The 27691-nt window shown below is 49.3% G+C and overlaps 1 protein-coding gene across 2 annotated transcripts in view; it reads left to right on the plus strand.

Annotated features, from left to right (window-relative positions):
• pio (zona pellucida domain-containing protein piopio) overlaps positions 1-27691 on the plus strand; it is a 112579-nt gene that overhangs the window by 24004 nt on the left and 60884 nt on the right. For both annotated transcript variants that reach the window (XM_084607703.1, XM_084607704.1), the window contains exon 2: positions 5531-5572. In XM_084607703.1, the coding sequence (XP_084463829.1) occupies positions 5540-5572 (33 nt within the window). In that variant the 5' untranslated portion in view covers positions 5531-5539. The remainder of the gene's footprint in view (positions 1-5530; positions 5573-27691) is intronic.

Consider the following 27691-nt stretch of genomic DNA (forward strand, 5'->3'; position numbering starts at 1 on the left):
GGAAAGCTGTGCCACACGTCTTTCAATTCCTCTCGGTGATCTCGTTCTGCAGGCTTCAAAACTTACTGTGTGCGCCTCCCCTGTGCTATGGAAGCATGGGAAACACGCGCCACTTCATTATTCATATTCAGACCGGTGTCTTATTCCGTGTTTGGAAACAAAGAGTAATAGATACGACGGGATCGACGTTGCAAATGACTGTCACTAATTCATTCTTATTTGTGGGGACGTTGCCCCTGTCCTCGTGTTCCGCCGTAATTCATCTTAAGCCAATGGACGAATACCGAAGCATCCGATTGCACCGGTACGTGCACCACCAACTCAGTGTAAGCACAGAAAACTTAGCTCCAAAGTACAAGTGCACGTTCACCCGACCACTTGCTTCCACTATTCGTAAAATTACCACGGTACATATTTTCTATTTAACGCAATGAAAACTTGCTGCCGAAGTACCTGAGCATAGTGAGCCTCCGAACCTCCGAGCCTATGTCCCTCTGCTTCCTTTATCTAGTGTTATTCGTTTCGGAGTACGCCAAATTGAAAGCAGCACGTAAAAGTGCTCAAACGCGCCATAGACAGCGGCAGTATTGAACAAGAAGGCGTCGGAACCGGGCACGGAAAACGCGCGTGGCCTCGTGGTGGTAAAACAGGAGCGCGGAACGCAGAGCACCCACGTCGCTCCGCGTCCTTCGCCGCATTCATAACCGCCGCCAGACACGGTCGGGTCCAGGTGACGTCGGCTGCGGCCCACATGAGCTTCGCCCACTCCGCTGACGACAGCAGCTCCGTAAAGGCTATGGGCGCGCGGCTCCCGCTTTGGCGGTCACCGGACCACGGCCGCATGGCGAAAGAACCGTTTGCGGGAAGGCGGGGATGAAACTTTCCGACACTCTTACATCGGGTCACACGAAGAGGTTTATACCCGAGTGAAGCAGTGACAGGCGGGGTACTCCATTTGCCTAATCGTCCGTTCTCTGGCTGTTCGACAGGGCACAATCCACGCTCCCACATAGCTGTGACAAGGATGCCACGTTGTTGGATGAGCGGGTTTCTCTAGTAATACGCTCATGCTGGGAGATTTAAGGGTTTTATCGATGACCAATCTCGTTTGTTCGTGTGATGTCTTCCATGGTTTCGGAGTGACTGGCTTTGTTTTTTATGAAGATGAATTATGCTTGTCTTTGACGTTTTCTGATTTCTAAGCATAAGCTAAGTTAAAGCTCAGCTACTTCGGTCATCTGATGAGAAGAGAAGAGTCGCTGGAGAAAGATTTGATGTTGGAAAAGGTTGAGGGTCGCCTGAGAAGGGGTAGGCAGCGAACGCAATGGTTAGATGGCATCCTCGAGGCGCTGCAGACGAAATTATGTGATGTTAGGAAGATAGTGAGAGACCGGAAAGCGTGGCGTGATATGGTCCATAGGGCCACGAAGAGTCGGACACGACTGAACAACTGAACTGAACTGAAGGAAACTAAATATCAACAAAATCTTCTAAATCATAGTAACCAACAGAAATTGTCATATTCTGAGGGGTTTTTTGTTTTTGTTTTTTTTTTCTGTGCGCAAGTTCCTTTGATGTAGCTGTTAAAAAGCTTAGTAATAGAATCATACGAATTTTGTTGTAACCATAGATTAGCGGCTAGAAATCGTTACCAATAACCTCTGGAATGGCGACACTACTTCTTTCCTCCCTCCCTTTCTCCCACCCTCTTGCCTCGCCAATTCCCCGCACCTGTCCTTTGGAGCATTGCAACAACTAAAAGGACAATAGAATAGCTCCTATAACTCGTGTATTGAAAGTTTTCTTTGCCACTCTTCTGAAAATTATGAACAAACAATTTCATGAGGACTAATCAGAACGCCTAAGCGCACATGTTTGTTGTTCGCTCATTAACATGAAGTTCTGCTACGAGCACACTGGGCACTAAGAAAATGTATTCACAATCACTTGACGGGAGGGAACAATGCCCTTTTCGCAGCTTGTTACTCGGGATATGGAGAGACGCGTATGCCAGTTCTAGCCTTTAGTCCTGGCGAGAGCTCGGTAAAGTCTGTGCGAAAATTATGTCTGTGTACTATCATAAAACAATGAAGCAGGCAGTTTAAACTCGAACAGCAAAATGGGAACACTACGGCCCGAGGAGGCTCGATACCATACAGAGGAGGGTAATTTCGAAGGAGCAGTGGTGCTGCCCTTCAGAAGCGTTAATCAGCCTCGCTTATGTTCCCCCCACCATGAACCGATATGCTTGTTTTGTCTTTGCATTTTATTTCTCTTGCTGGCGTTTTATTCCGTGCTTATTTTGTACATTTTCTGCATGTACACTTTCCATCCGTCCATAACTACCCGCGTAGAGGCTTGTATAGCGGAGTATTGCGACATCCTAGTAAGGTGCATGGAGGATCACTGCTTCACAGTTTCCGAACTGCGGTCACGAGCAGCTTCTTGCGGGTGATGTCAGGAGGCAGTGTGGGCTCGTTCATGTTCACTACTGAATGCGAACAACGTAACGTCGGAAAATAATTAAACGCTCTTTTCATCTCCTTTGTTCTCTTCTTGTGTTTGGGTTTTTTTTTAATCAAAACTTGAAGACGGGCTAGATGGTGCATTCCAACTTGACGAAAGGTAATAAATAGCGTACAGGAAGGTGCACATTCGATAGAAGAACGCGTGTCCCGTGTTCTCTTCTCTCGAGTGTGTGTCTGCCTGTGGGCTATTATCTTTCATCAAGCGTTTTTTTTTTTTTTTATGTGTGTGCAACTAGCCCTTAACAACAAGAATTAAACTCTGTGACACGAACGTAATACGTGTGCTGCGCCACCCTTCCTGCCGCAGGTTAAGAAGCGATTAAAGCTACTGCACCTTCGAGCAAAGATGCATCGATCACTGTATCTGATTTGCTTAGATATGGTTGCGAGATTGGGCGAGCCAGATAACCAAAGCAGGCAGTTAATGCCCGCCTAACTTCAAAGAAAGCCGATGCACTAAGTGTTACTCTGTGGTGCAGGCCTCATGCATGGGAACGGAGACAGCGCGCTTTTTGATCCGGTTCTGAGCCCGCGCTGTCATGTTGTCTCGCCGGCTATGCGACCGTTTCAATGAGGCACAAAGATCCCGAAGCCGTGCTGCTTTCGTTCTCCATGCCATAGGTTTCCGCACGAATGAGCCTCACCGAACCACTCACCTGTTGTGAAGAACGCGCACATGCCTCGTTTCTTTTTTTTTTTTTTTTCAGCAGCAGCAGCTTAGCACGAGCACACTAAGAAAGCTGGACGTATTCGTCACCCTTGTACCCATTTCATAGATGTGCGATGGACTTGTGGAATGAATGTTCTCGACGCACATAAGGCCCTGTTTCTGAAACCAGAATACCTTCTGTTAACGTATTAAATATTTATTCCGGCTCTCTTATGAATGGAAGGTTTTCTAACGATTCCGTTTGTTAAACAGACAGTCACTTTCCTTTCGTTACACGATAAATTGAGGGAACCATAGACAGGGTTTGCAGGGGGAATTCCGAAGTCAAGAAGATAAGACAAAATTTCGCAGGCTCAGGGAGTCAAGTAAGTGTAAAGCGAGTCGCTGCAGTCCTATTGGTAAAACAATATATATTACGAACAACCAAACGCCTGTGCAGGGAACGCAGCATTCAACGCGTCATCGCACTTATTACAAGCCGTCCACGGCACCTCATTGCGTTTCTGGAAAGCTGACTCGTTTGCAGCAATAATCGCTTCTATCGCGTTAGTGGTATCTCTGAAAGGCCTTCGCAGTTCTCCTTGCACGGCGATTTACTCGTTCGGATATTGTCGGTAGGCTCTGCGCAAGGGACGACGAGTGAAGGCTGCAAAAGCATTGGGGTCCGCCTTAGTTTTCTCCGCAAGATAAAAGACTCTCTCGCCTGCGCCTTTCAAATGCGCACTAACAGAATCACAATATACCATTCTTAGTCAAAAAGGACGAAAGCGGAGCGCAAGGGCAGAGCGCACGAGCGCGTCGCCTCCCTATTTCGCGTGAATCTAACACTTTCCAACGGATTATTGATGCCAGCAGAGCGCCTTTTTGGGCTCCATCTGCATAGGTGCACAGATAGCTGTTCTGGTACCTTCGGATCGCTGCCGAGATGCGGGCGGGTGCTTGGATGTTCGGGTCAAGGTTCTGCGGCGAGCTCCTCTGCCCCTCCCTCCCCCCCCCCCCCCTCTTTTCTCTCTCCGTAGTAGCGGTAAAAGGATCGGCTTGAACGGCGACCGTTTTGTGTCAAGGCGAAGCCGGTGTCGCTTCGGAGGAGTCGTGCGAATCGGACACGCGATACAAGCACGCTCACCGGCCCGGTTAGACTTGCAAATGCCAGTAGAAACGAGTGTGCTCCGATGTGATTCGAACGGTCGGCGATAGCCGACAATCTGTACACGGCCATTGCATTGGTCACGGGGCAAGTCGCAGACCGGCGTCTGCGCACACAGAAATGTCACCGCGTGCGCCGGTCGCACTGAAATCGCGATGAACTCGCATGCGACCCTAAGGTCGTAACTTGCCGCGATAAGCGTCGCAGCAAAATGGTTAAGTGCGCATATATAATTCACTAAAAACCGCACTAGCAGTCAGTCACACTAAGATATAGTCGAGATGTCTTTGGTTTTTTATTCTTTCCGCCTCGCATGTACGTAGCGGACGGAGCTCTTACGTGCCGCTTTTCTTTGCATATATCACTTAGTGGTTTACGGCACTGTGTAAAAAGCATACTGGAAATAAGGAAGCCTGGGCTAGTTGATGACAGATCGTTCTTGACTCAGCGCGAAGTAGGCAAGGATGGAGAGAAAAGACGCACTCACGTATACGAGCGCTGACTTACATCTGAAAGTTTGCTGTCCAGAGGCCAACTTTTGCGGGCGGGCACCGCAGCCAACAAAGAGAATTCTAAAAAATAATCAGAAAATAAAATGGGCAATAAAAAAATTTATTGTCATGAAGGCTCATGTGGCAGTGGCGATTTCTTATTAGTAAAAACAAAAGACTGAGAAGCAGCAAGCACAAAATAAATATTATGCAGAGCAGTGCGCAGGTCCTCCAAAGGGCCAGGAAGTTTGGACGATCGACATTGTGACTGAAGAGATGAAAATACGATTTTCAAGAAGGCTGGCCTTGAAAGGTGCATTGCACATGATTTCCAAGTTCGCCCAAAGCGAAAGCATGCAACGGAGAATGTGCACCGAGCACGTCCCCAGGAGACCAAACGCGTAGAGGTAACACGGAAGGCCCAAAGCGTAAACAAAACAAAGGGAGTCAAGCGGGCAGCGAGAAAGGGCCGTTTCCGGAACCGTTTATCAAGCGCATGCAGTTCTGTTTCTGTTTCTTGCCGCTCGCTGCCTCCTGAGCAGCGGTGCCATCTTTATGGCCCGGATCTTGCCACCGTTAAGCCCAGTGATATACGGTTCGCTGATGGCCTTTGTCTGGGCACCTCTATGTTGCTTGTTGTAGTTGCATTTCTTCACTGGTTCCTAACACTGTCTCTCTTTTTGTTTCGTTTCAGTCCATCGACATGCAGCCAAGGCTACCTGTGATATTTTTATTGGTGAGTATATTTTGCGCTTTATTAAACCGTGCCTAACATCTAAGGATATCCTCGAAAGGCTTAAATGAGGACGTGTGCAATTGGTTCGATTAAGCCGGGCGCGAAACATATCAAGTCGTAAGAGAGCTAGACAAATCGCTTAGTGATATTTTGTGTGTGTGGTGCGCTGGAATAGCATTGCGGAAATGTCTGACAAAATTATTGCAAATGATTATTATCTGCTCATACCCGAATGTCAGACTTTGTTCTGCCTAATATGGACCCTGCTTTGAAGTCTGCGTGAAACTAATCGATTCTTCTCCGAAATACAAACGCCCTCGCATGCTGAAACCATACCTTTGCATGAACTATAGGTGTCATATATACTCCGACGCTTCATTAAAGCAAATGTTTGTTGGCGTCTCGGATATTTGTAAAAACTTCTATCTGGGCAGCATATGTATGCACATTTTATGAGTAATTTGTGGCTAGAATGGCGTAATTTCCCGCTAGTTAGCCGCGCACACCTTAATGTAATCAGCTATAATACTATATGGGCCATCACAGTCGTATGCGCTCGCCTTCGCGCTCTCGACGTTGGGGCAAGGGCAATTTATTTATTCTAACATTAATGACAACTTCACTTTCTTACACAATCGGGTGTTGTCGCGTGTAGACGGACATCGATGGAAGAAATCACATTTCTTGAGCCAGTTTCTGCCTGACCTGCACTGCGTGGTTGATGTAAAAGCTCACAGCATTGATTAACACATTCTTGTCGACGCTGATGGATTCGCATGTTAGATTGCACTACATGCATACGATGCGGGCCACCAACTTTTGCCTGCAAAAATACTGGCATTGGCACATAAAGAAATCAATACTTTACGAGGCACGTAGCAACACCATAGTTTTGTATCAGTGGACACGTATGTAGAAACAAAATACAAAACTGCGCAAAATTCCTGCAGACGAGCACTGCTTACGCCGCCAGAAGGTGTGCGCGCCACTACGGCAGAGCGGCGCAATTGTCGTCGTGTCGAGGCGTTTCTTCCGGCGGCGCAACTACTCCCGCTCCACGCTCGGCCGCGCGTCGTCGGAAGCTGCGTCTGGAGCGTTCACCTTGTCAGGCCATGGAAATGAAAGAAAGAAGTAAAATGCATGCGGTTTTGACTTCAAAGAGTATTAGAAACAAGGAGTCGCCGTCGAAGTGTCGAACGCCCCTCAGGCTCGTCTCACGCTTGGGAGAGCACTCGCAAAGCCAGTTGCTTGGGCAGAAAGTCACGGAGCATGGCCACGCTGAACGAGAAGTCGTAGCTACCGTCGTGTCGCGAAAGGCAACAACAGCAGGACTTCGATCCAAAAACACTCGCTAGTCATGGCAGAGAAATGCGTGGCTAAACCTACCTGTAAATCCCAACTTCAACATCCTCGTCCGCATTGCTCAGCTGTGTGCAATTGTAAGCACGAACGAGGCTTGAAAGACTAAAGCACTAAAGGTAAAGACGTTAGTGCTGCACGACACGTAAATATTGTACCGAAGGATCGTGACTGGATGATTGTTAATTAATAATTAATTATTTATTCATGCTTATTTCGTGGCTTACGCGAGGGAGGCTAAAGAGAATGGCAATGATTTCTTTTGTACACAAAACAACCTTCTGAGCCAGTCTTACTGCATATGACCCACAAAAAGTGATTGCGAACTTGAAAAAAATGAGCAAGAGAGAAATATACATGTTTCTTGACATGGAATGAAAGAATTTAAAGTAGTCGTTGGACTAACCCAACCGATTTCAATAGTCTTATCAGGACATTACTGACGTGATCGGCCCGCGAAAGTGGTCGTAAGTTTCGGAGCCCTTTATTACGGCGTCCTCGCTACCTGAGTCACTTTGAACCCAATAAACGAAGCTGAACCAAGGAGGTCACTAAGAAAAAAAAAATCTAGCCTAGAAACGTTAGAAAATTTGCTTGTAAAAATTAAGTGTTTTGTAAAATACAGTAAAACGTCATAATCAAGAGGTTTAGTTTTAAGATGGGAAAGCGTAAATTTTGTTTTAACATTTGATTGAACCTTATAAGCCATTTGGTCACTGAGCCAAATATTGGAACAGCCTTCACTCAGTCTAAAGCCGGTAGCAGAGAAAGCATTAGTGTCAGCAGAGTGAAGTACTATGTTGAAAATAAGGGTATGGTCACACAGTACCTTTGCAAAATGAAGTGCACAGGACTGAGCATAGACCATGAAATAAACTGCAGATCTGCTAACGCGAACATAAATTATAATTAACAAGGCTAGAGGCTTTTGATGAGGTTCCGAATTTTATTGTTATTGTGTCGGATGTCACTTTAAGCCATGTAGGCTGCTTCCGTTGGGCGGCTCTCAACTAATCTGAGTCGAATTTCATGAAGTTCCCTGGTTTTAGGGATACAAATCCGTGTTTGATTGAATCAAAGGCATTACTGAAATCAAGAAATGTTGCATGGGAGTTACTTTAAAAGTGAGAAAAAAGGTTATCGTTTATCTATAGTAGCGCAGTTTGGGTCGATTTACCCCGTAATCATACTGTTCTTTGCAGATTTTGTCTCTCTTTTTCAGTAAATTTTCTCATCGGTTATGTACCGCGCGTTTTACGACATTAAACATTGGCAATATCGAGTGACAGTTGGACAAAATAACAAAACAGAGCTGACCGACCGTTCGGAAGAGAAGACACAGACATGCGCTGTGTCTGTCTCATATCAGTGCTGTTTCGTCCTTCCGTCCAACATGAACCAACCAGTCTGACTGAGCCCTCGTCTTGATGGGTTGTGCATATTGTTTTCGCCTCCTCTCTTGTAGAGCGCTGTAACTGGAGTGATTTTCATTTTAGCATAAAGGGTACCAGTCAGGAACATTCGAGTATATGTAAGGGACATCTGCTAGTTTTGATAGCGGGTTTAGTTGGGAGCCTTCTTATTCCGTCAGAGCGCGAAAAACGTTTATTCTTAAGTGTATTTACAACCGCTATCATTTCTTCACGAGTGATAAAAACAGAACCTCGTTGCTATTTATTCGCGTATAAAGGTCGATAGGTGGCAGATAACACGCATCTGCTGAGCACTGAGAAAGCTGCGTTTAGAACGTGCTCATTAAGTGTATTTACAAGGGTTAAACAGGAGTTGGAGGTCATGTCAATGAGTAGAAAAGAAGTTACATCAGGCTTCCCGCTGGATAGCAGGCCATTGACAATTTTTCGAACCCTTTTCGTTTGCTCTGTGGAGAAAATTTGCTTTTGTAAAATAAATTTTAGCTTTCTTCAAGTTCCGGTTTAATTTGTTTCAGAATTTCTTAAATTCAACACAATTTTCTGGATCTTTCGTTTTTAATACAATGAGCAAGCAGAAAGTTTCGGATGCTCTTAAAAAGGAGCGAACTAATCCATTCCTGCTAAGCTTTCTGTGGATTTTGAACGGAAACAAGAGGAAGTGCAAGTTTGTTATTGTGCTCTACGTTTAGTAAAAGTAGATCGTATGCTTCTGGCGCATCATTTTCTTGGTACACTTCTACTCAACAGGTGTCAGTAGCCTACTGTATTATGACTAATTTTTTTCGCATATGCTGAGGTTTAATTGTTCTTTTTTTTTTCAAAAGAGGCAAACAAATGACGTATAATCGCTTATGTCTGATTAAATGGAAGTAACTGTCTTTGCAGAAAAAATTGTGAAACAGTCGTCATGTAAAGTGTCAGTTTTCTGGCTTATTTTGGTAAGTAGGTTGATGTTATTTTCGAGCACATGATAGGTATAAATCTCCGCTCTAATCGAGTCGCCCGAAAGGCCTTGCTTGACAAAGGGATTTTGTGTCTGACTATGGAGCCAAGGGCCGCGGTTTTTGATTCCCATGTCACCTTACTATCTGGCAGCTGCAGAGTGGGCCACTGGACACTCGGACAGCACCTTATGCCACCTCCGCAATTCCAGTAGCTTAATTTGGATCGGTACTTGCGCAAGTTGGTAATAAGCGCATTTTGTTTGGTCGCCCTTTACGTGCATGGTATAGGAGATTCTGAGTAGCGTGTCTGCTGAATATACACCCGAAGCTAGGGCGCTGTCTCTGGTTTCCCACTCTTTCTGTTCTTGGTCTGCAAACACTTTATATCCCGGCTGCAACAACAAAGTATAATTGCACGCGGTCTTCGTCTTGTTTGTGTTTTTGGTGTCTTTTCTGTAAACTTTGTCCTTTGATTTGCCTTGCTGAGCACCGGGGCACTTTAGCTGGCACTAAAGGTTCAACGAGCGTAACAACTCTCTTCCCGCTGAGCAGACGTCCGGTCTGGAGAGATCAGTTCTTCTTCCCGCGGTCCATGCCGCGGGAGAGTTCCGTGCACCCGCCCTCCTCGGTGGCGCTTCAGAGCTGGCCGTCACGTCCGACCGACAACCAGGAGCACGATATAGCTCGCGAAGATAAACACGCAGTGCAGACTCCGGTTTCTATTCCGGAATGGCCAGGAAGAGTCCGTATCCCTTTCGCACTGGTGATAACAGATCCTGTTGGGCGAAAGGAGCGCGTGCCGGGCTGCCGTTCTGTCGCGGCATGCTTTCTACCCTGTTCATCTCTGTTTTCATGCAGCTTTCTTTTTAGCTTTTCTGCTATCATTCCTGGAGGTCAAGTGATACCAGAATTGTACCTCTAACAAAGGAGTGCAGTCGCTAGTGGCGTGAGCCATCGCCGTGACAGGCGTGCCTACTCCGGAAAATCGCCATGTGCTCAAAATATCGATGTTAGCCAATTCGGCTATGGCGATGGTGAGCACCAAATTTAGCCCGAGCCACCCTAAATTTTAACCTCAGTTGATTTGGACCAAATCGATGTCCAGCCTAATTCGACTATGGTGCATACAATTGTTGCATCCGAAATTGGTCCGAGCCACCCCAAATTTGACATCGGCCGATTTGGATTAAAATCGTACTGCATTGCGTACAATTGTAATTAATAAATATTTTACTCAACCATGAAACCAACGCGTTTTCCGCATTGCTAAGCATTGCGAAGTAACTCAGCGCTAAAGGACAATATTCAGGTTCGGAAGCGTCGAACCGCTACTGATATATATATATATATATATATATATATATATATATATATATATATATATATATATATATATATATATATTTACATTTCACCTTCAGCCCAAAACCTTAATTAGTTTCCAAACGCCAATTGTGCACCCGACTAAACTGCGGTGTTGGATATTAGCATTCAAGCATTATGAAAAGCCTGCGCTCGGCCTGAGGTCGCGACATCAGTACACCGGCCGCGGTGACTCCCGGATAATAACTGTGCTATAATACATATGTCAAGGATATCCAGGTGATGGGAGCAACACGGGAACCCTCCTCTGTGGAGCACCTTCGCCGGCCATGTGCTCTTCAGAACACTGAACCCACTTCTCGTAGAGCCCCATACCATACCATACCGTGGGAGCAACACGGGAACCCTCCTCTGTGGAGCACCTTCGCCGGCCATGTGCTCTTCAGAACACTGAACCCACTTCTCGTAGAGCCCCATACCATACCATACCGTGCCATACCATACCATACCATACCATTCCACACCATGCCATACCATACCATGCCATACCCTACCATACCATACCATACCATACCATACCATACCAGACCATACCATACCATACCATACCATACCATACCATACCATACCATACCATACCATACCATACCATGTCATAGCATACCATACCATCAAGCAACACGGCACACGTCATTCAGTAATTCTGTTATTGAGCACGTTAACGAAAATTGAACTTGCACTTCTGTTGTTCATGGCTCCACGCAGCATAGGAAGATTATTCGCTGAGTAGCTTGTGAAGTTCGTCAGAGAAGTGTGATCACTACGCTGCGTAATTTTCGACATACTATTCAGTATATTTAGGGTTTCCGCCACGATTGCTTTGAGGCAGGAGTGAACGTTCTCGATACTTTCGCTTTGAAACGCAGCGCCGATGAAACTTCCGGCTGCATTCTATAGATCCGTCTGGGTTTGCTGTCTCCCATCGCATTCCTTCCTTTGGAGGGGAGAGACACTTTCTAGGAATATTTCCAGCTCGGCATCCGTCGTCTCCAGGCATCCCTACCTGCCCCGGTTGAAGTTATTCCTCTGAGCACCCAGCCGAATGCCTCAAATTCCGAACTTGCCTTATAGGAGGTAAAAAAATTACACCAAAAGCGTCGTGAAGGTATTTAATTCCGAAGGCGGCAGACGAGTTGAAAGGGGAGGTGGAAGTCTGCTGATGAACGGAAAGAAGATGCAGAGAGGCCGGAAAGATGGGGCGTCTATGCGGAGGGGAGAGAGTGACAACACGATACAAGAACGGACGTGCGGCGTCAGAAAACACCACGGGAAAAGAGTAGGAAGGGGGTGCTTTGACTCGAGGCATAAATTTTTTCGCGAGCATAATCTCGAGGAAGCAAGACGTCACGCACCGGTTGCGACCGCGCGGAAATAGGTTCGCGAAGCACTGTCTAAACATACACACAAAAAAGCAGAATCAGTCGCGGGGTGCGACGGTATAAAAAGCGCACACCAGCGAATGCGTACCCTCGGCTAACGGGTGTATGCATAAGTAAGTGAGAGCAATCGTGACGTGCATTGCTCGTCAGAATTGGACGCGAACGCGTGTCGATCGTTCGTCTACACCCTGCTGCAAGTCGAGACTGCAGTGGAGAAAAAAACAAGAACCATCTCTACGCGATCGTGCGAGTGACGTGCACGCGAACATGGCGGCCTACGACTTACCTGGTCATTGAACGTGCTACCTGTCGGGCAGTGAACACTGCAAACAAGCTGCACCGATGCGAGGGAAGAACACCTTGTTGCATTCGCGTTGCCAGCGCTCGTTCGTTATAGGAATGTTTCTTGTTTTTATCGTAGTGCACGCGGAAGCAGTCTAATATCCTGAAGAAAATGCTATCTTGCTTGCACAACTGCTGTGCTGGCCAAAAGCTGCATTTTAATAGCTGCATAAAGATGCATTGTTATGCTTAAAAGCGTATAAGAGGCAACGGCAAGTCCCGCAGTATGGCGCTGCAGTCGTGCAGCCAATCAGTAAGGAGCATCTTCAAGTGGCGACAAGTATGTTTCATTCCGGCCAACTGCACAAAGCTAGGGGGAATAAAAGCACATACAAAACAGCCTTCACGCGATATCGGAATTTTGTCTACTCCTAACGTCCATTTAAGCTTTTTTTTTTTCGGTAATCTTTGGTAATCTTAAGCCGTCGGGGGTAGTTTTCAAGGAAGATATGTTTCAAGCTGCTGGTGGATTTCTGACAGTAAGGCGACAGAGAGCAGAAGCACCATATCTACTGATCCACAGTCCAGAGTGGAGTGTGGTAGCCACCATGGCCCTCTCTGAAAATTTATTTGAAATTTAACCTGGTTAGCCTGATAATACCTTGCGAAGGCACTGTTTGAATTACCCACGTCAGGACACGTGCACTGTGACGTAACGATTCGGCGGGCCTACAGGAGTCTGACACAACGACGGTTGACAAGCCTTGCTCGTCTCTGGTGTCCGTATGAGTGCTTGTGCACTAAAAAAAGGTTTGGGAGTTTCTCGTGTGTACCAAATCCGGAGACATTACAAGACTCCGAAACGCGCGACGTTAAGCGGTTTGTCATAGCTAATCATTGCAGTTTCACCATTCATCTGGACAGTATGTTAAAATTAACCGCAGTAATGGACAGCGAGAACAGGCCTACAGTGTGACGTTTGTCTGCTCTAGAAATTATCCATCACGCTCGCTTCTGCTGCAAGCTCATAAGTCAATTCCAATATTTCCAAGTAACGTTAGCTCGAACCACGTGCTTGTACTGTGGCCCATTCAAAGTGCCAAAATCGGGTTCAGGGAGTATAGGAAGTATTCACTGTAGTATTAACTATAGAGAGTATTCACTGACGCGTCGAGCGCGGTGCATTGTGGGGCAATGCGCCATCTTTGTGTTCAGTTCAAGCCGAGCGGGTGAAGCTATCAATTGATGCGCTGCCGTTCTGCACTTCACCGCCAGCTATGGTACACTGCGTCGTTGTCGGCTGCAATAGCCAGAGTCAGACCAAGGAGCAGAAGCTGAAAAGCAGAAAGAACGACCTTGGCTTTTTCAAGATACCGAAGATCCGACTAAATGAGTGCGACCGCACGAAGCTGCTGTAGGAAAAGCGGCGCCTGGAAAGGCTGGCTAGGATCAACCGGCAAAACACTAGTGCAGCTACCGACAGGTACTGCGTGTGTGCACGGCACTTCTCGGGTAAGCGCACTAGCTCAATTTGCGATGTTTAATTCACGACTGTGAAGAGCACAAAAGTAGTAGAAAGTGTGTGCGGCATCACGCAAAGCGTTCAGACGGCCGCCATCACATTGGTGATGGTTCTGCGCCTACGTACGAAGCGCGTAAAAGCTAATTTCTGTTTGTTTGCGCTGATTACCTTTGCACCAATCATCGAATCAGTGGCTATTCAGTCTGGATAATATTTTGGAGAAAAAATTCTTCTGTGCTTGGAGCTGGCCCTCGGTTGGTCGCTCGTGGTGCATCTTGCAGAAACACCGCCATTTGATCGGCGCTTCTTCATTGTCGACGACGCGAAATCGATCTCTGCTGTGAGTCGCGCTTCAATCTTCCGGACATGTGGCGGAAGCCACTGCTTTGCCTCGTATGTGCACGAGCGTTCTTCCCGTACCCGCTGGCCATATTCGATGTAGAAAAGCAGGGCTGCAACATGCTAACATGCCTCCCCATTTCCTGCCAGGTACACACAATGTGCTGCCAGGACTTCCCCGTCGTTGTCCGCGAAAATTCATGCCTTCACGGAAGGGGTTGGCAGGCTTTGGGAATGGTTGGCCTGTGCAAGTAATAAAGTGAGCAAATGCAGCTGTTAACAAAATCTTAACAAAAAGCTGCACGCCTACCTGCGCTAAAACAATGACAGTGCCCTGGCCAACTTTCTTCAGCCATGGCTCCTTCACTCAGCCACTGGTGACGTAATTATGGGCCTCCTGTGACTTGTAGGCTATCTGTTGTTTACTAGAAACAAAAATTGTCCTCAAAACAAGGTAGTCGTGAATATCACACATGTTGATACGCGGCCACAGATCGACGTCCACAGCGCAGTCCTGATCGTCGAGCGAAAATTGATCCACGCCGCACGCCTCGATTTCGGCAGCATACCTCTCCTTGTCTGCGACGCACAAACTTGCCGAATGAGGGAATGGAGGCAGCTCCCATCTCATCTGCAGCAGAACAGTGAGCGCGCACGGACAACAAAATTACGGCGAGACAAGTACGTACATGCGGACAGCTGCGCTACGCGACCGATGCGCGACAATCATCAAAATGGCGCCGGGTGGGCGGTGACGTCGCTACTACGTCACATGAATACTCCCTATATGCACCTTTCCGCGTGTTAATTCTCGCTGAAGGTAAGATCCTAATCCATTCATCATATTTATATTTGACGTGACCAAGGCAGCGCTCTCGAGGCAACCGCGGGACGCCCTACATAGCGACCGCAACGCTTGACTACGTCTGAGCGGACGGATCGCTGCCCCTAGCAAGCTGCAGCGTCCCGAGCGTGCGGACGCAATCGAATCGACGGGTCGTTGCAGAGACTCCACCTCTTCTGTCGTGACCGTCCAATTCGGCGGATCCGTCCGCATTGGCGCCTTTTGGCGGTGACCGACCGCGGTGGAGTTTCGTGTACGTAGAGAAGCCGCCCTGCGCAAAGACGTCGCGCCCTTCGGCACTTCCGCGAAAATCTAGGCGGCAGCCGTGAACTTCACAAACGTGACTTCCGAGAAGTGGGCGGCGAGAACGCCGCCTCAGAGGGAACACAGAGAAAGCCAACATAGAGCCCGGCGCTCTTGGTCGGATATGTCGTTTTGATTTGCACGCTTTCTGGGAGACGTCACTTCGGATCATCAGGAACGACTTTCCACTGTGACAGCAGCATCAAGAACGAAAAAGGCCTCAGTGAGCCGTGGAAGACTTCCTCTACGTGACCGGAAGAATGAAGAGACCTCTCGCTTCCGAACATTCATTCGACTTATTGCCATTGGAACATTCTGAGCAGTCATTTCGCTGCGCTTTAATATTTCTTTTCTTTTCACTTTGCAACTGTTTTCGCTAGAATTTTCGTGGGACAAAATTATTGTTCGGCACACTGCACCAGCACACCATCCTCTATGGTCGATTGTTTCTCTCTGCATTCTTTTCGTTGATCGACAGAGGTACCGCTTTTCGCAACGTCAACGAAAAATTCGCGCCAGCAGTGACTTTGTAAAACAGCTTCTCTCCATCGACAGCCTTCGAGGCTCTTGCTCCAAAACCATTCACCACGGGCCACCGCAACACCGCCTCTCATTATGGGATCGGCCACCAGTAGCGTAAGCTCTCAAAGCACCACCAGCGCGCACATCAGGAACTTCTACGGTGTTCTTGTGAGCCGACAATGGTGTGCGTGCCAAACGACGTTCGCGGTGAATGACACGAACGGCGGACGTTGTGCGCGGCGGGAGTGGCATCGCGATGGGGAGGGTGCAAGAGGAGAGAGGACGGAAGCTGTCGACGCTACGGGGACCGCGACAGTGCAAAACGCGGTTGCCACCACCCACGCCACAAAGGCACTCCATCACCATCTTCCGATCATTCAACCGAGCACCACCGCGAAAGTCAGACACGATCTTCCCCATGCTCTCGTCAGAAGCGCCGCGGAAACGCGGGTTCTGGAACGGGACACGCCCGACCACTCTCTCCTCTCTTCCTCTAGCCCTTGACGTCACGTCCGCTTCTGGGGAGGATCTGCAGGCAACGCCTTGCTCTGGAATCGTCAAGCCGCTTTACCTTAGCGCGTAAAAATGCGCAGAAACCCCTCGAGGCACGCTCGTTCCCATAATTGTTTTTATTGTCTCGTTTTCTTATCTTTTTTACGTAAGAGCAGGGGGAGCTCACCTCCTGTTCAGGGGGTCTAAATGATGAACGAGATCCTACACCTCACTTCTGGAGTGGCAATGGCGTAGCAGGCGCGGCCACTGAAGGCGTGGTGATGCTCACTTAACTGACGCGGCATCTTGCCCGTGCGTCGCGTGCCGAACGCACGTGTTGTTTGTGCGTGCACTGCTTACCAGATTGAAATTCGCCACGGCAAGTACGTACTTCCGCTGCCCGCCGGAAAGCGATGCTTCTGTTCACATGATGTGCGTTTTGGGATAGAGCCCAAAGAGGAATTTTCAGCTTGTTATTCGTAAGGCGGAACATACAAGAAAACAAAAAGCACCATAACACGATGTGGTACACAAAGTGTTCCGTAAGCTTTCCCTTTATTACGATAAATGAAAGAGGAATGGCGTTAGGCAAAAGCGACAAGTGTTTGGTCCGATGCTCAATAATCCTTCGTATAGGCCAGGAATTTCCGTACGATTTGTAGTTTTTGTCCCTCGTGAAACCGATTAGGAACGAAACAAGAAGAAAAATGTACACTGACGAAGCTGGTTGGAAGAGTTAGTTGCTAGCCCAGGTATTTCCGCTTGATAAACTATGGTTGTCGAAACAGCTTAGAAGCGCTTGGGACGGGCGTTTAATTGCCACACACTCGTATATCAGCCGGTTCCCTTCATCTTACGAATTAGTGGAAGGCTTGAAGAACCAGTTACGCTAGTACGAAGCTGGCGTACTCTTATACATACGTACTTCGACAGGCCCACTGATAACGAAACACCGCCAGTTCACCTCGAAAGGCACACCAAACATCCGCGGGCCACGGGAAGACGTCTTCATTCAAGCCCCCATTCCAAGCAGCTGGGCCTCCAGCAGCGATGCTGTCAGCAAACTAACTTGTCGAGACGCAGCTCGGACGCAGACCCTTACAAGACAGCCCCGCATGTTGCGTAATCACGCCCCCTGCGTGTAACGACTCATCTCTCTCGCGCGGCGCAAGTGCCGTTATAGCCTCGCGTGCGAAGCCGTGCCCGCCTCTGGTCATCGTTCCGCAAGCGAGTTAAGGGAGGGTGCATCAGTGAAAGCGTTCATCTTCGGTCGTCGCTGCTCAGGGAAGAAGGACTGGCGCCTCCCAATTCTCGAGGCCACCGAACCTGTGGCCGTCCTCTCCGCTGCCAGATTGCGTGACAGGAAGCAGCGAGGAACTCGTAGCTGCCTCTTCCGCGGCGTAATTTAAAGGGCGATTCGCGCAACTGCTCGAGCCAGCACAGTGCGAGTGAGCAGCGGTAACTCGATTTCCGCGCAGGCATAATCCGTATGCCGTGCCCATTCATCTTGTGCTTGGCGGTTGGCCGCAACGTCGCGCGTATTCGGTCCGATCAAAGCTCGCCCGCAGGAAGCAAACAAGCAGTGCAGTCACGATTCGCGGGAGCAGACGCGTGGATCTGAGCATATAAAAGATGGAGAGATCTTTGAGATCGAGGATCGAAAGATGGCCACCAAGGCATAAAGTAAAATGCTATCTGCTCTTTCTTGTCTCCTGCTGAGGCTTAGGGATGCACTGCGCTACCCACGACTATCGGCGCCAGCGAAGAAAGACATCTAGAGGTCGGTGCTTTCTCGTTACCGTTCGACCACAGCTGAGTAACCCGCTTGCAGTATAATACTAAGAGAAAGACAACCATGGTTGTCGATAAGTATTAATCTGAAACAGTTTATTGCGGCTGCATACACGTTGCTTTTCTTCGCATATATTTTCAGTGTACTAAAGGAGTTTCTATCCGAATAACGTATACATTTGGCCATTAGCAGTGGTGTGAAAGTGCACTGACCTCGAGACATCAGCTCTCTTACAGAGCTTCCCACACGGGCCAGAGAAAGGCCGAAGCGTACGGACGGGTATACCTATGCATTTATGGGCGTTATAGAAAGAGTTGGCGCCTACTTTCTGCCCTCAGAAGACGGCAATGATTCGACGCTTAAGCGTTAAGCCCCGCGGAGCCCTTGAAAGGCTCCGGGGAGAGAAGGGTGTGGCGCACAGGGAAGGCCTAAAAAGAACGCAGAGGAAACGCACAGCCAAGACTACGAATGCGAGTGATCTCCTTCAAAAACCGCGTTCTGGACCACTGAACGCCTTTTACTTTCGTTGCGTGCTGCAGCGTCCGCCAGAGGGCGTTGACATCGGACTGCTGCTACCTCGACTCCGGAGCGACTGCCTTCCCCGCGCCATTGAACCCACCTTCCGCTCACGTCTATGGAGCGAGGAGCTGTGCGAAAACACCGAAGGTGTTCGTTCCCTGCTAGCGTCGGTAATCGAGGAATTTATTGTGCAGTGGGAATTCCGCACAGCCCATCCGATGGCGTTCGGCTTGGTCGAGCACGCGTACGCTAGGAACGCTCCATATCGCTGGTGCTATTCGGTCCTTTTTGCGCGCATCATCCGTCGGTAGCTTTCATACATTTTTTATTACCATTCATTTTTTAATGAGGGATAAAGGAGCTATGCATTTAATGTCGGAACAGGGGTTACGAGCTTCGTTGGATGGCGTGCCGCTTTCGCGGAAGCTCCGGCTAATGGCAAATGTTGCGCAGTCTCACGTCACGCTGGCCGCTCTGGGGAGTGAGGTCGCTTCCTCTTGGGTCAAATCAGGCAGACGCCCGGCGACTTCTAAGGAACGGCTTGAGGAAGCGAGTCGAGACAGTGCATATATACTATAGTGTGCCTCGGCATCTGTCTTCGTACATGGCAGGCTGCGCAACCAGATAGCCACCGCCGCCCCTGCGGTTTGCCTGCGGCCCTGCTCGGGCCGAGGATCGACGACTGATCAGGCCTCTTCGCGGCAAAGATGGAGGGGAGGTTCGCTCCCATGCTCGCTCAACTCGCTCGTCGGCGAGACGAGCTCGCTGAGAGGATCACCGCCACTTAGGGCCGCGCAGCAGTCGTTGCCCTCCACTCTTTCCGAACCCGCATCCTTCGATCTGTTGCTCTCGGTGGGAGGCTGACCCCGTCCTGCTCTGCGCATTAGTCGTGCTGCCGTTAGGGCCGCGCACAACGGGCCCACCCGGGACTGGCCGTTGTACGAGCAGCTGCTAATCGTGAGTGTAGCCTTCTCCGGAAAAGCGGATGATGGTCAATCTCGTAACGCTGCACCCCATGGAGAATCTGCACGTACAAGGCTGCTAGGCGATGGTGCACAGCTTGCCTCATTCTGCTTGAGTCCTTTCATTTCGCGATGGTGGAAAGTAAGCTTGGCTTTACCCATAATGAGGTTGCATTGTGATGGACGCGCAATGTCTTTGGATGACCCTGAAAAATCTAGGGCCGGCATTCTATAGTATTTATCACTTACTCCGCAACTACCCCTCCCAAAATTTCAGTGGCTGTATAGCATTTTGCTCATTTATTTTACAACATTTTCATTACTCTCTATTGACCACTTCTTCCCCTTCTTTGTTGTTCGCGTACCAGTTCCTTTGGATTAGTGAAATAAGGCGCATCTGAGTCTGCGTGGTGCGTGAGAAATCCCACCTCGCTGTTTAAGCGTGCGTAAATTTCAAGCCTAGTTTTTGTATTGAAAGCGTCGTTTTAATTGTCATCCAACCATACTCACGAGTTTACTGCTCCGCTCCGTACCTGTCCGCATGCGATCCTTCCAAGACGAGAAGCTGAATGCTTTCTGGCCTCCTTGTTTTCGCGTGACCCGCATCATATCACGCGACAGAGCGCGTTTGGTCATGGCGACAAGTTTACCGCGCTCTCTTCTGTTACGCCTTGGCGAACCGTCGACACGCGAGCAGGCAGCCGACTGTTCACCGTCCTCATCCCTGAGCCGGAAAAGTTCAAAGCCATTCCTGGCGAGGACGACTGTCGCCGAAACCGACGTCAAATAGTGTGTCGTGTCAAATTCGAGAGGTGCGACAGCGCAGGGGCAGAGAGAGACAGAGAGTTGGAGCCATCAGAGCTCACGTCATCCGTGCATCCCTCGGTCGCCGTCTGCCGACGCACGTCGCGTTCAGGGCGCGGATAGCCTCCGCTGCTTGCACGCGAACTCCCGTAAAGGCAGCAGCAGCGGCGGCGAGGCATCCCTGCACGGCAGGGCAGTCACGGGAGGATCGTTAGGGAGTCATACCGCACTGTTACGGCTGTGCGTGCGGCGTTCACGAGGGAGCTATCGTAGCGCTCGCACGCGCGCGCTTCGCGAGAAAGCCACCGGCGTACACGAGCTCGCTCCGTTTCACGAAAGGGAAGATGGGAAGGGAGGCCACGCGAGGGTGAGCGCATAACCTTGCCCTTGGGGACGCCGCGGCCCGCACGTCATTCCCACGATCACAGTAACGGCACCGAAAGAGTCGCCGAGGAGAATACTTCCTCCGGTCACTACCTGCTCGCTGCCGTCGGCGACGAGCTCTGTACGAGAGGGGACGATCGTCGCTTCTTCTGTGCACCGTTGACGTCGTTCTGCGCGAGGCGACAGTGCTCCGCTGTTGTTAGCGCTCATCATGCGGGTCGCGAGGCGACCGCAGGAGTTCCGTCTACGGGTGAGGGATACGCAGAGCGGACCGAGTGCACTAATAGTTGCATCCGAATGCTGCAAGATGAGGACCGCCATGCGAACTCGTATACCGTTCCCGCGGTCGTCTTTTCGTAGGTCAGCGCATGCGTGGCCCCAGTTGTAATCGGGGCAGGCCCTTGCGTGCGGGGATGCTCTGACCTTTGCTCTCGGCAGAGGTTATCGCGACCTTGGCGCATTCGTCAGAGCAGAACGCATGGGGCTCTGCTAGTTTGCGCGCAAATTACCTTCTTTGTGTTCATCTCTCCTTGTACGTGCAGAAAACGCGAACACATCGGAAAACAATCCGAATAAATGCAGCGAAATAAATGTGCGTTTAAAGCATAAGTGGATGGTAAAGTGCTTAGGTCGCCTTCTTTCAAAGTTGCGCAGGAAAAAAAGAACTGCTGTATTGTGCGTTGAAGCACTGCATGAATATCTTTGGCAGACGGAACACCGTGTCGCATCACACCACCCCTTCCTCCCTCGTCCTCCTTTCTTTTTATTTTCCTTAGACAGCAGTCAAGCACATTAAAAAGAGATGATGTGTCCTGAGGTACCTTTGAAACCCCCCAAACGCTCGTCTGAGATTCACACATGCGAGCGTTAGGTATCCCGCATCTGTTTTCGGTCTTACGAAGCTCAGGCCTGCCTTGTAGCCAGCAAAAATTGAAACAAAAAGTTCTGCTTTAATACTCCAAAGAGATCACAGTGCGTAAAGCGTGGCAAAACATTCCCAGAAGTGTCTCCTGGAACTATTCTTGATCTCCTGTGTTCCGGAGATATCTTTGCATTTATGCCGGAAGTGGACTCTATGCGCAGGCGTCCAAGTGTTTTCCGAAGCGGTGCACCCACGACTTTATGTGATGCGTCTTGCCTGTTGTCTGATTGCTAACTGGATCTGTCGAGACTGCTAGATGCACGGGGATGCTAGGCATACGGTGTTCTTTTTGCAACTCATTGACTTTGCCAGCATCACCGCCGGACATAGACAGCGGGATCGCACAAGGCAGACGGGCGAATGAGGCTTCTCTGTTCGTGGGATGGGCCGCGTTGTCTATACCTTGACGCGAACCGGCGGTACAAAAGCACGGGCACCCAATTAACGGCCATTATAGCGAACGTGTAAAGAACTGCTTATGGGATGACGATGCCTCGTATTTTTGCAATGCGGACGAATCCCTAGGTTCTGACTGATTCTGTAATTAGCGAAAATGACGGGTTTCACTGTGGCAGCCGATTCGGAACTATAGTTCGTGTGCATAATGGCCTTTCGTGCTGTAATGTGAACCAAGCCAGCCACTCGGCTGTGTGAGGAAGAAGGAATCTGCTCTTCGGTTCATCTGAAGTGCTCGCGTTTTACTCTGACTCAGCGCATTTTACGCCGTTAGACCGGCGTGAGCGATTAGCCAGTGAATTTCTCATCACACCGGCATCAGAAGTGCGATGGGGTCAGTGCGAAAGCGCTAACAAACGGGAGACGACTGCGCTGTTCTCTTGTTCCGTTGGTTAGTGCTGTTCCCACCTATTCTCTGATAACAAGCCAAACAACTCGTCCCAGCCATTTGGAGTATCGCCTACTAAAGTGCCTGCTAAATGAGCGGTTTTACTGAACCCACAAGGAGTGAATTCGTACAAGCTTTTAATTCGAATGCACTTTGTATATCGACGATTCGAGCTCCAAGTCGATCGATGTGTCAGCATTCGTGCGCAGAAGAGAAACGAAGGGTCGCTAACGAAAGGGGCGGTCGGCTCGGCTGGATGGCGAAGCTGCGAAGAAAACAAAACGCGCCGTAAAGAAAAGGAAAAGACACACGACGCCGGCAGCAGCCGACCTTGCCCGGCATTGGGGGGGGAGGCAGCCGGCCGGCCGAAATTAGGACCTGCTCTGCCAGCCGGCCCGCCACCGCCTATGGCGCCCGCTCGGGCCGTCGGTCGGTCAACGAACTGACGGCACTCTTCCGCCGGTGGCATCAACGAGAAGAGGAGCAAAGAAAGAGACGACGGCCGATGAGAAGGAGGAGGCCGCCGGATTCCGCTGCTGCTCCCTTCCGTTCGCCGTGGCTCGGTTGGCGCGGGTCGGTGGCACGCGGTGGTGCTTGCTCGTGGCGGGGCGAGGGGCGATACTGCACGCGCGCCATGGAGTTCGTGCTGCGCGCTTTCTTCGACGGGCCTCTCTCTTCCATTCCCCTTCAGGCATTTATTTTGCCTCCGGCGGAGTACGACATCACGTCGCGAACACGGCGGCGTGGCAAGTTGCGAAGGCTTGCCAGTGAAATGATCGTGGCAAACACGTCGTAGCAACGGAGAGAGGGGCGGCCATTCGAGCCGCGTTCGCAGCTGGCATCCGCGTTTGCTATCTTAGCAGTGTTGGTGGAGTATAGCTGCCAGCGAACGCGCAAAAAATGAGTTATGGGATGACTGTGGCATGGGATGGGATAGGATGGCGGACAAATCCTTACAGTCTGGCTGATTCTGTAAATAGCGACAATGACAGGTTTCACTATTTCTGTTTCGTTTTTGCGGGTATATAAATGGTAAGACCCAATCCATTCGATTATTATAGCTGTAACAACAGTCGTATTTTTTTTTTTTCGGGTGGGATGTGATTGGATACATCGCTACATCACTAAAACGGTCATCCTGAACGGTCAACCCAATCCTGAAAAAAAAAAAAAAAAAAAAGAAAAAACACCCAGCGGTAAGAAAAAAACATCTTTAGGAAAAAGGAACCGACTGGGCAGTGTTTCTCTTGTAAGAACGTCTAAAAGACGCAACTGCGTATCTTCAACATTTATCGTGGTAAGCACTCGAGGTAAAGCCAGCCTTGTAACTGCCACTTCACTCCTTGTTTCAAGAATCCGTTCTGAGTTAGCAGTTTCAATGAACCAAGAAGGGTTTGGAGGAGTAAGACCCTTCCTTCTGTCATCGTTTTCTATGTCAATTTAAATCTGTATCTAAGCATAAGTTTTGTTTAGCACGAAAGTCATTTTTTCCTTCATGTTTTCTGCTGTCGAAGTGAGCCGGATTAAGCCGCGTTCAGACTACGTGCGCATCCGTCGTAAGTATCGTATTTATCGCAGTGCGCATAGCGGCTGGAACTCCCGTTTACGTAGCTTGCGACCGCGCATGTTCACACTGGGCCGTTCGGTAAGATGCGTTCTTTACGATCGGCCAATCACCGCTCTCAACATGGCGCCGGTTAGCGAGCGGCTGATAGCGAAGGTCCGGGCTCTTCAAGCTCAAAATGAGCTATGTGAAAGAAAAGGCTGGACACACAAATAAAATACGAAAAAGAACAATGGGCATATTAACAATTAACCACTCGATTACAAATACACTTCGTTTCGCACACGCACGTTCGCACATAGTTTTCAAACGTCCGCTCAGCGTGCTGACGCACCACTCACTCCGCACATGTCTTCACGCGCCCGCTCTCGTTGTCGACGTACCGCGCACTCCTGCTCGGTGTCCCATGATCGCACTCCCTCGCACCAAAACAGGCGCACGGTCCGCCTGCATCCCTGCTTGCGATTTTACCAGTGCCCCGAAGCGATCTTGGAGACGGGCCGGGGCGGTGACTCAAAGGCCGTACTACTGACACCAAACAATGAGCCGGGGCGCGCGGCAGACACGGAAACGTCCGCGAAACCTTGTCCCCCCTCAGAAAATGCTGTTTTCTTTTCTATTTTACGGTGAACTTCTTTCAAACTTCGACGAGTCCGCACCAGCTCTTCTCTGCGGCCCGTTTCGCTGCAGGCCAACTGTTCCCTCACTTGTCGACGCAGTCGATGGGCTGCGAGAATGCACGGGGATGAAGCGGGCATCCCCCGCCTCCATAACCTCACTTTTCTGAACTAGAGGAAACATTTGCTTGTTGAGAGCTTGTTCGCAGATGAAAAAACCGGATTGATAATTCACTTACTACTTTGACTCAGCGCACTGGCAATTTGCAGCCAGGCATCTTTTTGCACTTCTCTCTGTGCGATTTCAGCTACTCGTAGTAGAGAGCCGGCCTCTGCCGAACTTTTTTCATAAGGTGCTGATAATTCCACAGCGAAGATTCCGCACTGCACATGATCAAGCTGCGGATAGACACAATCACCGACACAGACACAATCACTGATACAACACCAATAACACCGGCGAGCCGAGACACTGCGGCAGAGTAGGAGCGTTGGATGATGTCGCCTACTAGCTGGTTTGCGCGCGAAATCTGGGAAGACCGGAAGCCCCGTGACCGGAAAGGGAAAACCGAAACGGCTATGCTCATTGGTCACGTCGTAACAGACGCATCTCTACTAGTCGTAAAAGTCGCGGGTCCTCCGACATTTACGACCACGCCGGCTGCGTACGTTGCGCATTTTACGCTCAATACGGCAGCAGTCTGAACAGACACGTTACGCTTTTGCGCTTACGCTTACGATCCTTACGAACGATACGTGCGTTGCGCACGTAGTCTGAACGCGGCTTTACTTTCACTCCGGTGTCCATGACTGGGGCTCGCGAAAAAGACCTGCACACGTGTTGCCTAATTGAAGTAATAGCTTTCTTTGCTCGATAGCTTCCTCTGGCTGGTTGTGCGTCAAGTATTTTAGTTCCTGGCTCATGACAACAAGCCATTACATTTAGCTAAAGCCATTAGCTCAGGTAGATGAACAGAGTAAAAAAAAAAAAAAAAAAACAGAAACTCCACATTCACGTTCCGAGTTCGCTAGAGGCATTTGCATGGCAGCGACCCAAAGCGTTCACCTGCGACTACTGGAATTCGTACCAGGAAACCCGTCCGAGCATTCGCTTCGCTCTTGCCCTTAAGCCAAGATCGGAGTTGTAACAGCAACCCTCAGCCAAGCATCCATAGTCGAAGCTGCAGAGAAAATGACAAGAAAGGGTAACGCGAAAGCAAACAAAAGGAGAAGAAAACCTCTAACTGCCGCAAACATCAGTCGTTTCTGCGCACTTGGCAAGTTTCGCGTGCGTCAGTGGTGCAGACGGCATCAGTCGGGAGCCAATAGGCGGCCCTCTTTATAATCCCCTTTTAAACTCGTTGGCCGTTGGTTCGAGGCTTTACGCTGATCCCCATATCACCCCGTCACCGAAGGACACCGGAGTGCGACCTTCCCCTATTCTCGATTTAATGACCCTGCCTCACACAACAGTGCTTTCCTTATGCACCGCGTCGGCGAGAACCTGCCTCACGCATCGAAAGCGTAGAGAACGAAGGCGGAAATCCCGCCATGTTTGGAGGCGGACTTCAGACCATGGCGAGGTTACTTTCATGGATTTAGGCTCAGCGTTTGCGTTATTTTTTCTTAATACAGCCACAATAAGCCAAATGACACAACCTCTTTTATAGATTTCTAGTAAAACTGCGTCAATTTTTGCACGCGCCCCTTGTGGACTTAAAAATGTATATATACGTTCCTGTGCCAAGAACAGATAGAACGAATCGAAGTGGCCAAGGTTGAGGAAAAAGTTTTCCTTCGTTGCTACGCCGGCCGACGCCCTTGCCCCGAGCGTTCTAAAGGTGTCAGTCTATTGCCAAATTACCTGACATATTTTGGCCGCACGGAGATCTCGACAATTGTAGTGCTTTGAAACTAAACAGTGCTCAGTCGTGGCGACGACCAGCGTCATGGCCTGGTGTTTGCAAGCAACTACAGGACATAAAAACGAAGTGACTTTGAGGTCATAGCTTCACGGAATTGGTATCGCTGTACTGGAGATTATTGCATTAATTCATCTTCGATACTGGCACTTCATGCGAAACGTCACCGACTTGGCAACCCTGGAAGGTCCCCTGGAGGCACTGACTACTGTGCTGTCCGATGTGCTTTCATCTTACTACTGTGGTGCAAGGGCTAGTGTTTTACAAGGCAAGATCATCATGAGACCTAGTCGCAGTGCTCTAGCAAACTTCTCTTTGCATAGTTTACGCGGCAAAGTTCGAAAAAGGGACGTGCGCAGCGCTTTAACGAGAGATGCACCGTATTGGGCCTCGGGACCGGTAAACAAAAGGGCTTGGCAACGTTTTTAGGTTTACTTTAAACCTTGGGCGGTGAGGCAGGGGTGATGCAGACGCACTACACGAGCCTAAAACACCGCGTTAGTTTCTCAGACTGCCCTGATTGTACTCACGAGCAGACGTACCGCAACTGTTGTAAATAAATACCGCCGCATTAAAGGGGAATGAAAAATTAGCCGGTGCTTTACTTGGTGAGATTGATGGTACCGTGCGTAGAAAGCTGTGTTGGAATTGCCCGCGACATGCCACGTGAATTGTGACGTAAAGATCAGAAGAGCCAATCAGGAATAAGGTACGAGGTCCAGGATTGTTGCTCGCGTTAAGTGTCTGTATGAGTGGTATTGCACTAATAAAAGTACCTTTATATGTGTTTCAGGTCAGTTTTCCTGCCCTAGGAAGCACATCCGGGCATAGAACACTTTGTTTTTCTATTTTATCTCGCACAAAATTGTACTCATGTGCAAAGTGTAAAGTGCAAATTTTTTATATACACTCAAAACGCACTAATCTAGAATTTAAGACCGTATTTTTGTGTAGTATTATGTTACTTCTATCTTAAACATCATCTCA

Source organism: Amblyomma maculatum, chromosome 6 (assembly GCF_055883805.1).
Source record: "Amblyomma maculatum isolate TAMU_Amacu chromosome 6, ASM5588380v1, whole genome shotgun sequence".
NCBI classification, from domain to species: Eukaryota; Metazoa; Arthropoda; class Arachnida; order Ixodida; family Ixodidae; genus Amblyomma; species Amblyomma maculatum.